The 13,622-nt window shown below is 34.7% G+C and overlaps 1 protein-coding gene across 4 annotated transcripts in view; it reads right to left on the bottom strand.

Annotated features, from left to right (window-relative positions):
• The window catches only part of LOC129744116 (POU domain, class 6, transcription factor 2-like), a 366,294-nt gene that overhangs the window by 16,202 nt on the left and 336,470 nt on the right, over positions 1-13,622 (bottom strand). For all 4 annotated transcript variants that reach the window (XM_055736502.1, XM_055736503.1, XM_055736501.1 and 1 more), the window contains one exon: positions 4,462-5,138. In XM_055736502.1, coding sequence (XP_055592477.1) covers positions 4,462-5,138 — 677 coding nt within the window. The remainder of the gene's footprint in view (positions 1-4,461; positions 5,139-13,622) is intronic.

The following is a 13,622-nucleotide window of genomic DNA, read 5'->3' on the forward strand; positions in this document are numbered from 1 at the left end:
CTGTTTTCGCTTAAACTCTCTTGTTTCTCAACCGATTTCTACAAAATTTATAGCTTTCAAAAGCTTCTAACGTGACTCAAATATGTTTCTCGGACAGTTTTCAGGTACAATCAACTTTTTAAAAGTGGTTTAAAGTCCAAAAAATTTTTTATGAAAAAATATGCTTCAGGAAAAAGGTTGTAAATCAGTTATAAGGTGCTCGAAAAAAAATTCACTTAGTGCCTGAGAAAGCTAAAGTTAGAAGCTATATATTGCATGTATGGATTTTTGTTTTTATTTTTTTTTTTAAGATCATGGTCATAGAAAATGTAAAAAAGTTGTGTAAAACCCGTACTTTTCGATCAATCAACCGCCATGGCTGTTACAGTAGAAAAAAAATAAAAAAGTAAATGGAAAGTTGACGTAATTTGTCACATTTTGGCATCTTTAGAATTTTGAAAAACGAAATACAAACATTTTCGTAGGTGATGGAAGGAATTAGAGAAACATGACGTATCAAAGAACGAAAGAACATAAGCCGTAAATATCATAATTTTTTCGAAGAAGATACAACGGCTCACCGGCAGGACTTAAACCTGCAATCTCCGCTTCAGTACAACGGCGCGTGGCAGATTTCATCATGTTCACCGTGGTGAAATTGGTTTCTCTTATTCTTTCCATTACCTACGAAAATGTGATTACTTTCAGGTAAAAAGATGTACCAAGCGATTTCATAACATCAGTTACGACGAAATACAAAATTTTTGAGGACTTTTCAAAGGTAGCTGTTTTTCGAACTTTTTATCAATTTGGATTTTCTGAGACAATTCCTACACCTAAATTCAGCTTTTCACTGGATTTTGAGTATGTTAACATGAGGTTTAGGCAATAAAACTAAATGCAAAGGTAAGCAAATTTCATACCGGTTCCATTGATGTAACTGTATTGGCGGTGCGAATTGGTGGGAGTCGGACAAAGCAAGTCAAATACAACGTACATATTAATTACTTTTGCAACTTTCAAGTTCATTAATGAGTACATAAAGTTCACTAAAGGGAATTAGGAAGTTGATTCTTTTTGTCAGCCGATATGTAATTATCAATGCCTTCATTCAAGTTAATGTATGACTTTTGGTTGGGTAGTTTCAGACGCCACACGAGCTTACGAACGAAGGTATAGTACCTTTTCAATCCTTAATTTCTCTATATTTTGTAGACAATCAAGAAAAACACTGATTTGAACTAGAAAACTTTGTACAAAAATAGACTTATCTCGTCTGATTTTTTTCTCCTTATAAAATGGAAGAAATACGTAGGTTTTACATATCAAATCTCTTTCAACAAAAAAGAGTACATTCGGTAAAATTTCACACCCATTTCTCGACCGAAAAAGAGTACATGTACTCTTAAAAGAGTACGTATGGTAACCCTACACTAGATATGTAGGTTTCAATCGGGACAAAATTTTCCAGTCTGAACAAGCTTTTTCTGAAATGGTAATAACTTAATTTTACAATGCATGGGGTGGCTCAAACAGCCTCCATTCAAGCTTTTTTTTCAGAACTAATTGAAAATATTGGAAACTTTAGGAAAAAAATGCCATTTGATTCTTTAAAAAAAATCAAACAAAATATGCTTATTGTTGTTCAAAATTTTGTAGTCCAAATCAATGTTTTTCTGGACTTTTTTACAAAATATTTATAGGGGAATTAGGGGTTAAAAGGCACTATATCTCAGATCGCCAGCTCGTGCGGCGTCTAAAACTATCTCCAATCGATTTTCCAGACATTTTTATTAAAGAAAAGTATATTTTAATAGATTTTGTTCATGTAGGACGGAAGATATTGAATTTCTTTTTAGTTTTACACTTTTTTCCCCATTGTACTATGGTCTTTGTTGGTCAAATCCAGGGATGATAACTGTCAAAATGTTATTTAACATTTCTACGAAGCCTAAAGCGACATTCATCAGTTCGATCACGTACGTCGCAGTCATGTCCTTTTTGATTTTTTTGAATGTTATCGCTAAGAAATTCACGTGAGAAACGTTGAATAATTTTTGGGATGAATTTCTCAACTTGCAGTGAGATTGTGATAGTCATGGGAAAAAAAAGTTTAGCTAAGTAGTGGAAAAACGGTCGTTACTACGGTGATATTCATATTAGCAAATGTTATGGCGACATTTAACATTTTGAATGTCACAGAATCATAATCGTAACATTTATAGGAATCTCAAAGAAATGTAATAAAAATGAATGTCGCGACCTGTAAAAGCTGATGGCCGCAACGGTTCCTTGCTTGTTTTATTTAGGATTGATAAAGTTGTTGGAAGTGAGATTTTGCCCATGTGGACTGGATAATCCGATCAGTTCCGGAACCTAAAAATCTAAATGATCATGATCAGTGATGGTAAATTTCGCCCGTCACGCTTGATCTGACTAGTTTTGTTCCATCAAACGACTGGCACTGTTCTCAATTGACGGAGCCTCACTACTCGCATGACGGATAAAGCATGACAACAATCAACATTTCTCCATCATCGACTGGCGAAGCTCCTACACAAGGTCAAAATTTCTCCTGTGAGTGACTGGCAAATCTCTTCACACTTCGATCGGCTGATGACGGCAGGTACAACTAATTGAACGACTTGCTGGCAGAGAGCAACAATAGCAATAAAAAACCGAAAACGGGCTTGCTGGCAGAAGCAACAATAATAATAAATTCTTTTCTTTTTCGTCTTCGGCTTGCTGGCAGGAGCAACAATAATAATAAATGCGTTTCTTTTTCGTCACCGGTCGTTTGAATGCGATTGCCTGATTAGGTCATTCTTTTAGCTTCAAATGACTGGGGAATGAATGACTGGCAAACGAAGTGACTGGTCGTTAAGGAACAGTCAATTGAGTTTGACGGACCAAGAGGCTTCACAGTCACAGCTTCACGCCTCATGACGATGACTTTTGCCAAGCCTGATCATGATCATGATGATTCACCCGAACTATGTGACAATTTATTCTTTCACAGCGACAAGGTCGAGATGTCAAGAGCTTTCGATTCATGTGTCGCAAAAATCTGATCATTTTGTTTTTTTTGGCCTGGCTTGGCCATAGGTACCAAGCTAGCACCAAATGACTAGTTCATCTAACTGCCAAGATACCAAATGTCCGTCTTAGAAATCGATTTGTTCCCTTCAGTCTTCAGTTTTGATCGCTCGTAATTATGAACTTTATGACCGTCAAAATCATAAAATTTTCTTGATTTTCCCATAGCATTCACGCAATTTAAAATTCAAAAATATCATTCCGACAGTTAAAGAATCAATAGAATATTCGACTGTTACAAGTCAAAAATGTTATCGAAATGAATAATCCGAAGACATTTTTCTGAGCGACTGTCACTGCAAAACTAAACAAAATTTTCTTCAGTCGTGTAACATTTTTTTTTTTGGATGATCGTCAATGTCAATCAATGGGAATGTTATGCAACTGTAATGATCCCGACTTTCTTTTGGATGACATTTGAAGGCCTGGTCAAATTCATTCTTTTTTTTTTCATTTTTCATTATAACGACATTTTCAACCAATACAGCAAACTGTAAGCTCATTCCTTGCACGATTTGTCCAATGCTAGGAAATCAATATAATCAATTGATTCCAATGATGAGAACTAATAACCAGCAATAAACACACATCAGCCGGGCAGAATTCTAAATCTACGCCCTGAGAAGGCGAATAGAAACAATAATGTTCTCGAAACGCCGTCGCCATCGGTCGGCACAAAGTCTTGACGCCACATCTCGTCGTCATCCGCGCTCCAGATACGGAATATAATTCCGAAAGCAAAGCAGTACCGCACTTAAGCAACTGTTTAGCGTAAATTAAGCGTTAATGGAGAATGTCAAATTAATTGACTCGGAAATTGAAAAAAATCATTTCGTCGTCGTCTTCCCGTGGTGAAGTCGATTCATGGAACGCGCGGCCCTGCTGTTGTTTACTGGATGCTGGATTCCAATCGACCATTATTAGTATACTGCGAACTGCTAATGCCTTCAAACAATGAGAAAGTGGCATCTAACTAGGTTTAAATGTGACTGTTTTTCTACACCGTCACACTCTGTGTGACATCAGCAATATCAACCAGAATAAAAACGATGATGAGGGAAAACTTTGAACCCCATCAAGAAGGAATCGATCCTCATCCCATCTTCCTCTCGCTTCACCAATCAAACGCAGAAGATGTTAAACATTATGCGAGAGCGCGAATGAGCATCATCCACTTATATTGCTCTAAATTAGCTATAATTGCCTCAATAAGAAGTATTTAACTTGGCAGCGATACAGCGCAGTTCCTCAACAGGACCGTATTGTTAATAATTGTCTTTTTTTGTCTTTCTCGCTTTTAACAGTGACTTGTGAGTGTTTATCATTTGTGTTTGAGTGTTTGTGATCTTAAAATCGGAATTAAAACGAAACCTTATCGGGGCTTACTTGGAGAGTCTTCCAGGTCGTTGTTGTTGTTATTGTTATGATGGCCAGAGCTGTTGTCCTCGTCTCCATCCTCGACGTCTTCACCGTCGTCATCATCTTGGGACAGTTGAATAGATCCGGACCCATCAGGACTCAGTTTGGCACGTGGCGGGGGCGTCAGACTTCGGTGACGCTTGGACAGTGACAGCGCAGAAGAAGAAGAAGCCGATGAACCGCCCAGCGAGTGGGTGGAAATTTTCGAATCCATCACATCGTCCAACGTGAGGGATATGACACCGGGCGTCGAGGTGCTCCTCATCATCGAAGAAGAGGTGGACGGTTTCTGTTGTTGCTGCTCCTTGCTGTTGCTGCTGCTGGATAATGATTGCAGATGCAAATCCACCCCTACTCCGGAGCTGTTGGCCGAGGACGAAGTTGCCGTGGCCGATGGCGTCGTTGAGCTTCCATGGTGGTGGGGGGAGCGTCCCGATTGATGATGATGGTGCTGCTGCTGATGCTGTTGTTGATGATGATGCTGATGATGATGATGGCTTCCGATGCCCATTGAGGATGGTTGCGGAGAGATGGATGGATTGAAATGCATCGACGCGGGATGATTTTTGTTTTGTACTGGCAGGGGTGGAGTTTGTGGTGCTTGAGATTTGGTTACAGTGATTTCACCGTTGGACGTTGTAATTCTGTGGAAAATAAACACAGTGAATATAAGTCATATTGGTTAGGAAGTGCAGCATTTGTGTGATGATATTTTTGATGTAAATTTATTCTATCATATTATATTTATTATTATATTATTATTTTAAATTTAGAAAAATTCATCAAATATTTCACCATGCTAAATATGGGTTGCAAACTTCATTAATAATGTTTAACACTGTTTGGTTATTCTTATTTATTCAAACTGTTTATAATCATAAACAAAACGCAATAAAACTCTATCATTAAATTCATTTCAGAACTTAATAAATTTCTTGGAGTTAAAGATTTATGAAGAAAATTTTCACAAGTCGAAAATTAATTTTGAACTAACACTGATTTTTTTTGCTAAGCTTTAAACCAAACACCCACAAACAATATACAGATTCAAGTTCTTTAACAATATAACAATGCACACTGGCACAGAACATCAATCTAGCGGAGATATGATAAAAATGAAAAAAAAAAAAATAAATAAAAAAAAACAACGACCGTAAAAAACCAGTATTTCGAAGCTGAAGCGTTGTAGGTAATTCCAAACGACTTGAATAATGATGTTTTTTAATTACTGAAGTGCTGTAGAAAGCGTTTATCGTAATTGTTAACCACCTTTTTAACCAAATATTCATCACAACACCAGCCTAAGCGGATTTTATTTTAGATATTTAGAGGAATCATTTCCAATTGAACTCTTGTCATGTAGATCTTAGGTGAGCAAAAGTCAATCTTGAACTGGTTGTACCGATAATTTTGAAACGTAAAACCATTGTTTTTTTTTAATTTTCAATATTAGAGAAATATGTTCCACCAAATCCGATATGTATTTTTGTAAAAAAATTTGTTGAACATTGTTTAAAAACAATTTCATAATCATAAAAGAATAAGAAAGTTTCTAAGTTTTTTGTTAGGTAAAAAAATATTTAGTTTCAACAAGCAACTACATTAAAAACGCTAGGAGTTCCGCGCTATTTTTGGGTGGAAATGGTTCCTCTAAATTTTTAAAAATATAATCTGCACAGGCTGGTGTTGCGGAAATGTGCGTATTTTGATGAATATTTGGTAAAAAATCGTTTAAAAACTACTCTAAATACTTTCTAGAAGGATTCAATAATAAAAAAAAATCATAAATGCAAATCGTATCGGCTTACCTACAACGTTCCAAATTGAAAGTACTGATTTTCAAGCTACTTTTTTTTAAATTTCAACATATTTTCTATGAAAAAATGGTTAAACTTTGACTTTTTCTGCCAAGTTGTGTATTTTGGTGAGATAAACAACTTTGTAGAAAAAAAACCAAAGCCCTCCCGATCAGGAGGGGAAATAAAATTATATCAAGATGAGATATTTTGATATTAATTTATTTTCTATCTAAATGAGTTATTATTCAGTACTCGTAGGATGTTAAAATATCTCAAACTATATCAGAAAATCTATGCGATCATAGCTAAATTATATCAGTTTTTGATATGCTCCGATCAAGATTATATCTCGTTCAGATAGCATAGTTTGATATTACCCCGATCAGGAGCCCGATCAGAAGAGCATATCAAAATAATAACTCAAACGTATCTCACCAAGATATTTACATCTGATTCAGTTATAATTAAGTACTCAAACATTTTGATTTAAAGGTTTTCCAATCTGAATTATATCTTATTCTGATTGACAGACTTGAATGGGATTGAGCTCATTTTCACTGATAAAGATTTTTTTCGGATTGTCCTAAAATAAAATGATTATATCTTATTTTGATATACGTACAACTTTTTATGAAACACGGACATCGAAGTCAACGGCCCAAACCGTACTTCAATGAGTTTCGCTCAACAGATTCATAAAATTGAATCGAATTTTAGGGAAACCAGAAATGGAGCATGGTCTATTAGCAAAAAGTGTGGGTTACTGACATTCCACTAGAAAATTTTCTCGATGCATTCTTATCTTGATAAGTTATAATTTTGATAGGATTTGTTCTGCCCAATATCAAACTATGCTATCTGAACGAGATATAATCTTGATAGGAGCATATCAAAAACTGATATAATTTAGCTATGATCGTATAGATTTTTTGATATAATTTGAGATATTTTAACATCCTACGAGTACTGAATTATAACTCATTCAGATAAAAAAAATCAGTATCAAAATATCTCATTTTGATATAATTTTGTTTTCCCCTTCTGATCGGGAGAGCATATCAAAATAATAACTCAAACGTATCTCACCAAGATATTTACATATGATTCAGCTATAATTGAGTACTCCAAATTTTCGATTTTAAGTTTCTCCAATCTGAATCATATATTTTATTCTGATTGACAGACTTGAATTGGGTTGAGATAATTTTCAATGATATAGATTTTTTTCGGGTTGTCCCAAAAATAAATGATTATATCTTATTATGATATATGTACAACTTTTTCTGAAACACGGACATCGAAGTCCACGGCCCATACCGTACATTAATGAGTTTCACTCAACAGATTCAAAAAATTGAATCAAATTTTTGGGAAACTAAAAATGGGGCATGGTTTTATCAAATAATGTGGTTTATTGACCTTCCACTAGAAAATTTTCTCGAAGCACTCATATCTTGATAAGTTATAATTTTGATATAATTTGTTCTGTCCAATATCAAACTATGCTATCTGAACGAGATATAATCTTGATAGGAGCATATCAAAAACTGATATAATTTAGCTATGATCGTATAGATTTTTTGATATAATTTGAGATATTTTAACATCCTACGAGTACTAAATTATAACTCATCCAGATAGGAAAAAATTGAATATCAAAATATCTCATCTTGATATAATTTATATCAAAATAATAACTCAAACGTATCTCACCAAGATATTTATATCTGATTCAGTTATAATTAATTACTCCAAATTATCGATTTTAAGTTTCTCCAATCTGAATTATATCTTATTCTAATTGACAGACTTGAATGGGGTTGAGTTCATTTTCAATGATAAAGATTTTTTTCGAATTGTCCTAATATAAAATGATTATATCTGATTTTGACATACCTGCAACTTTTTCTGAAACACGGACATCGAAGTCTAGAGGCCAAACCGTACATCAATGAGTTTCGCTCAACCGATTCGTAAAATTGAATCCAACTTTTGGGAAACCAAAAATGGGGCATGGTTTTAACAAATAATGAGGTTTATTGACATGCCACTAGCAATTTTTCTCGAAGCACTCATATCTTGATAAGTTATAATTTTGATAGGTTTTGTTCTGTCCAATATCAAACTATGCTATCTGAATGAGATATAAACTTGAAAGGAGCATATCTAAAATTGATATAATTTAGCTATGATCGCATAGATTTTTTGATATAATTTGAGATATTTTAACATCCTACGAGTACTGAATAATAACTCATTTAGATAGGAAAAAAATTAGTATCAAAATATCTCATCTTGATATAATTAAGTTTTTCCCTCCTGATCGGGTAGGCAGAACAAAACCTATCAGAATTATACCTTATCTAGATATGCATGCTTCGAGAAAGCTTTCTAGTGGAATGTCAAAAACGAACATTATTTGCTGAAACCATGTTCCATTTATGGTTTCCTAAAATTTGAATTCTATTTCAAGAATTCGTTAAGCGAAATTTATTAAAGTACGGTTTGGGCCGTTGACTTCGATGTCCGTGTTTCAGAAAAAGTTGTTCGTATATCAAAATAATATATAATCATTTTATTTAAGGACAATCCGGAAAAAAAAACTTTATCATTGAAAATGTGCTCAACCCCCTTCAAGTCTGTCAATCAAAATAAGATATAATTCATATTGGAGAAACTTAAAATCAAAAATTTTGAGTACTTAACTATAACTGAATCAGATGTAAATATCTTGGTGAGATACGTTTGAGTTATTATTTTGATATGCTCTCCCGATCGGGCTTAAATGCTTAACAAAAAAGTTTACATTTTTACCAAGCTATCTTTGGACTCCTCGGCTGTGTATCAAAATATGCGCCTTTTTCAACCTCACAATGTTATCCAAGACACGAACAGTCATTCTTTCCATCCCTGGGCGCTATTGTTTTAGTTCCGCTAAATCAGTAATTTTCAAAGTAATTCCTACCGTCCTCAGGGAGCGTTGAGAACTTCCAAGGGGGCGGTGAGCTAAACTTTGGATTTTGGGGGGCGTTGGATGAGCTCAGGATACTGATACTGATTTTCGTTAAGCTTTGATTTTGAAACAACTTTTGGAAAAAAAATTAAGTGATTAACGGAGCACAAACTAAACGCTTAATTTACACTCAAGTAAAGACTAAATACCAAAACTTATCGTTCTACGAATCTTCAGAAAATTTTTAATAAACATAAGAAAATGATTTTTGTATCACAGGAAAAAAATTGAAAAAACCACATAAAGTTATAATTTTGGTATTTGAGGAATTTGTTTCTTCACCGGATAGAGGTTGCAGTGGATTGTTTAGCAAATTTCAAAATTTGTCCTTCAATTCAATTGATGCTTTAAGAATAAAGGTGATATAAAATTGATTTTGAGGTTGAATTTAAATGACTTCCGAGTGAAATCTCCGCGGGAAAGAACTGCGTAATTAAGCGATATAATGTATATCTAAATTATCTTCAAGTTCATTTACACTAGAAATTACATCTCTGTCATCTTAAAGTATGATAAAAATTATCAAAAACCTATGCTGTTACCACCTTAAATGTGAAAGTTTAATTTATTGTAACTAAAAATTGTAAAATTATTTTCATCATCGCATCGCACATCATTTTTGAAAAAGCATTTGACCGACTTAACCATGAAAACATCTGGGCGGCTCTAAGGCGACGAGGGGTCCCAGAGAAACTAGTCCATCTCATCGAAGCACAATACGAGGCATTTTCATGCAAGGTCTTGCACGATGGTGTCTTGTCCGAACCAATCCCGGTAACTGCTGGAGTGAGACAAGGATGTATTTTATCACCGCTACTTTTTCTCATCGTAATGGATGAGATTCTGACTGGATCGATCGACTGTGCACCGAACCGAGGATTGCCGTGGAATCCTACAACAATGGAGCAACTGAACGACCTTGACCTGGCTGACGATATTGTTTTGCTCGCCCAAACACAACCGGATATGCAGAGCAAACTCGACGACCTCACCGAAAGTTCCAAGGCAGCAGGTCTCAAAGTCAATGTCGGAAAGACCAAGTCTATGGAGATCAACACAGCAAATCCCTCCAGTTTCATGGTAGCTGGGCAACAAGTGGAGAAAGTGGAGTGCTTCCAGTATCTTGGTAGCCAGATAACGCCTGATGGTGGTACCAGGAAAGACATCGAAACCCGGATCAGAAAGGCCCGATTTGCGTTTGCGAGTCTCCGAAACATCTGGCGGTCACGCCAGATCTCTCTACGAACAAAAATCCGAATCTTCAACTCAAACGTCAAATCCGTATTGCTGTACGGGTGCGAAACTTGGTGCACATATGCGGTGACGACGCGAAAACTGCAAGTTTTTGTAAATCGCTGCCTGCGGAATATCATCCGCGCTTGGTGGCCTGGCAACTGGATCTCAAATGAGGAACTACATCGCCGGTGTCATCAAAGGGCGCTAGAAATCGAGATTCGGGAACGTAAGTGGAGATGGATTGGGCACACACTGCGAAAAGATGAAAACGAGATTTGTAGAGAGGCGCTAGATTGGAATCCAGAAGGTCATCGAAGAAGAGGCAGACCCAGAAACTCGTGGCGGCGAAGCCTAGCCGCTGAAATCCGAACTGTCGACGAGAATCTTGACTGGGACCAGGTGAAGACGCTGGCTCCGGATCGTCAACAGTGGAGGTCTTTTACAACGGCCCTATGCACCGGTGGATCGGCGCGGGATCATTAAGTAAGTAAGTAAGCATCGCACATCATATTTATATTTTATCTTGATATTTTCAACAATTTTGATTCAAAGCTGTGTAAAAAATTTCGTTTACACTGAAAAGTCATTTTCAAACTTTGTTAACCATGCAAAACCTTCAGAGCCAAAAGGGAAATACTTAAGTGCATAAAGCGGTTTCCGAGGAATTGAATTTACACTAGAAAAAGATAAACCTATAAATGCCCTGGCCCGGAAACTTCCAGCAGTACAATTTTTCGAAAATTTCGTAAATATGTATGATTGAAAACACGTGTTCTTATAAATTCAATAAAAAATATCTAGAAACCGTTTTTCATACTGATTTTAACGCTTGTCAAATTATGGTCAATGACCTTAACATAGATGGTATTTTAAAAACCACTTGCCATATAGCCTAAAAATATTGCAAATGTAATCATTACACTACTAGGTTGTATAGCTGAAAATTTCATCAATTTTCATTCACGGGTTCCAAAATAATGCCCAAAAAAAATTCTGTACATTTTGTGAACACTCATTTTAAATTCATTTTGAAAAGTTTTTGAACATAGCGTTCACCACTGTGCTAGATTGATGTTCTGATGATAAAAAGCATTTTGAAAAAACCAAGAGTAAAACAAAATAAAACTTAGAAGCCTTAGATTTACCATTAACGGTTAACTTGAAGAAAAAAATGAATATAGTTTTCCGCTCTTTGTAGACGAATCAAAAAGACATATTTGAAGAATTCAAAAGAAAATGTTTTGAATTGTTGTTACAATATTGTTTTCCAGCCTTTCGTTTTCAGAAATTCGGCACTCCAACAAAACATGTTTCGATATTGTACACTCCTCAAGCATTGAAAAACACGATTTTCTTGTCAGTTTGATGATGATGAGTTTCTTACAGATTTAATGAAATTCTTCCAAGAACGCATTTGCAAAATATCATGCAAAGAAAAATTTTCTAGAGGTAAAAAAATTAGCATTTTTTTTACCTAATATACTATAGAGTGGCACAAAATTTATTAGTCCTGGTACTAATTCAAGTTTAACGCTATAATGTTATGTTTTATGTTCTTTTATTACCAAGGCCTATGCTTGAGGAATCCAAAAAATTTCCCGCATGTATCCGGACCGGACAAATCCGGCCATTTTATCTAAAAAATCTGGCGAAATCCGGGCATTTGATTTGAACATTTTAATCCCAAATTCGGGCAGTATCTGGGCCAATTTGATCAAAACCAAGGAATTATGCAACGAAAATTATGAAAAAAACGGAAAGGTTCAAATATCAATTTTTTTCAAAACACATCAGTTTTGTATTTTAAGCGTCTTCAATGAATTTGATCAAATTGGCTTAAAAAAATCTAAATCTGAGTTTTCGTTGGATTTTTTAAATGAAGTGAATAACTAAACAGATACAGTTTTAGTTAGAAAAAACTAATAGTTTCAAAGTGAATGTTAAAGTAAAACTTAATTTTAGATAAATTTGTGTATGAAGTTACAAAAGAACAAAGTTAAATAAATATTTCTTTTAGGTTAGCTCTCATTTAAATTTTCTTAAAAAAATTTTACGAGAAAGTTTATGATTGACTTTAGTAACGGAACCAAAGACCAGTTATGCTGGTTTTAGCAACATATCATACGTTTAACAAACTTGTAAAGTTTAGTTCATTTAGAAATGGAACAGTTACGAAAGCGTGTATCATAAAAACTATTCGTTTGATGGAAAAACTTTTAAAGATGGAAATGAAGGTAATCTTATTATAGTTCATGTAAAAATATAAAAAAAAATAATACTCGTTTTTTTTAAAAGAACTATTCCTACTTTACTCTACATATCTCTCATTTGCCGGCGCACACTTTTGATATGACGCACAGTCATGATGAAATTGATCATAATACATACCTATAATACTTCGTCTTATCTGTATTGAAGGTGCTGCATGTTTGCCCAATACTTCTCTTTTGAGAGAGCCTGAGAACAATTTGATGGCTTCAAGTTTTATGAAATAAATAAGAGTATTTTTTTTTTATTCCATTAAAATACATTTTTACTGAATTTTCAGCTAGCAAAATCTGACAAAAAAATTGTAAAATCATGATGGAATTAAAAAAAACGGTTGATTGAGATCGTAGGCTGTAAAGTATTCAAATGATGGTACTTTTTTAGGCTTTTGAAAACCGCAAAATCCAAAGTTTTTGTTATGAATATTGTTTTTTTTCTTTACAAAAGCAGAGTGCAAGCAAATCTTTTTTTTTGCAAAATCAGTAAACACATGATTTTATATGCCAAGGAACATGTCACGATCAGGAACGTTAAAGGATTCAACGGATTCACAAATTATTCACAAATTTTCTTATCCATCAGAACTCATCTGTTACATTGCCTCAGCACCGGCTATACAGCTTACGAGCTCTTGAACTAGTCAAATTTGTTTTTGAGTCTCAGTTTAATTGACTGATAGTTAGGCATGATAGTTAGGGTGAACAAATCTGCTGAACATTTCAGCGATCTATATGGTTAGTTGCCCTACTTTGGATACTTTAAGTGGTAGTTTATAAATAATCATGTTTTTCTCACAAACGAGCGGGAGGATC

Source organism: Uranotaenia lowii, chromosome 2 (genome assembly GCF_029784155.1).
Source record: "Uranotaenia lowii strain MFRU-FL chromosome 2, ASM2978415v1, whole genome shotgun sequence".
Classification (NCBI taxonomy): Eukaryota; Metazoa; Arthropoda; class Insecta; order Diptera; family Culicidae; genus Uranotaenia; species Uranotaenia lowii.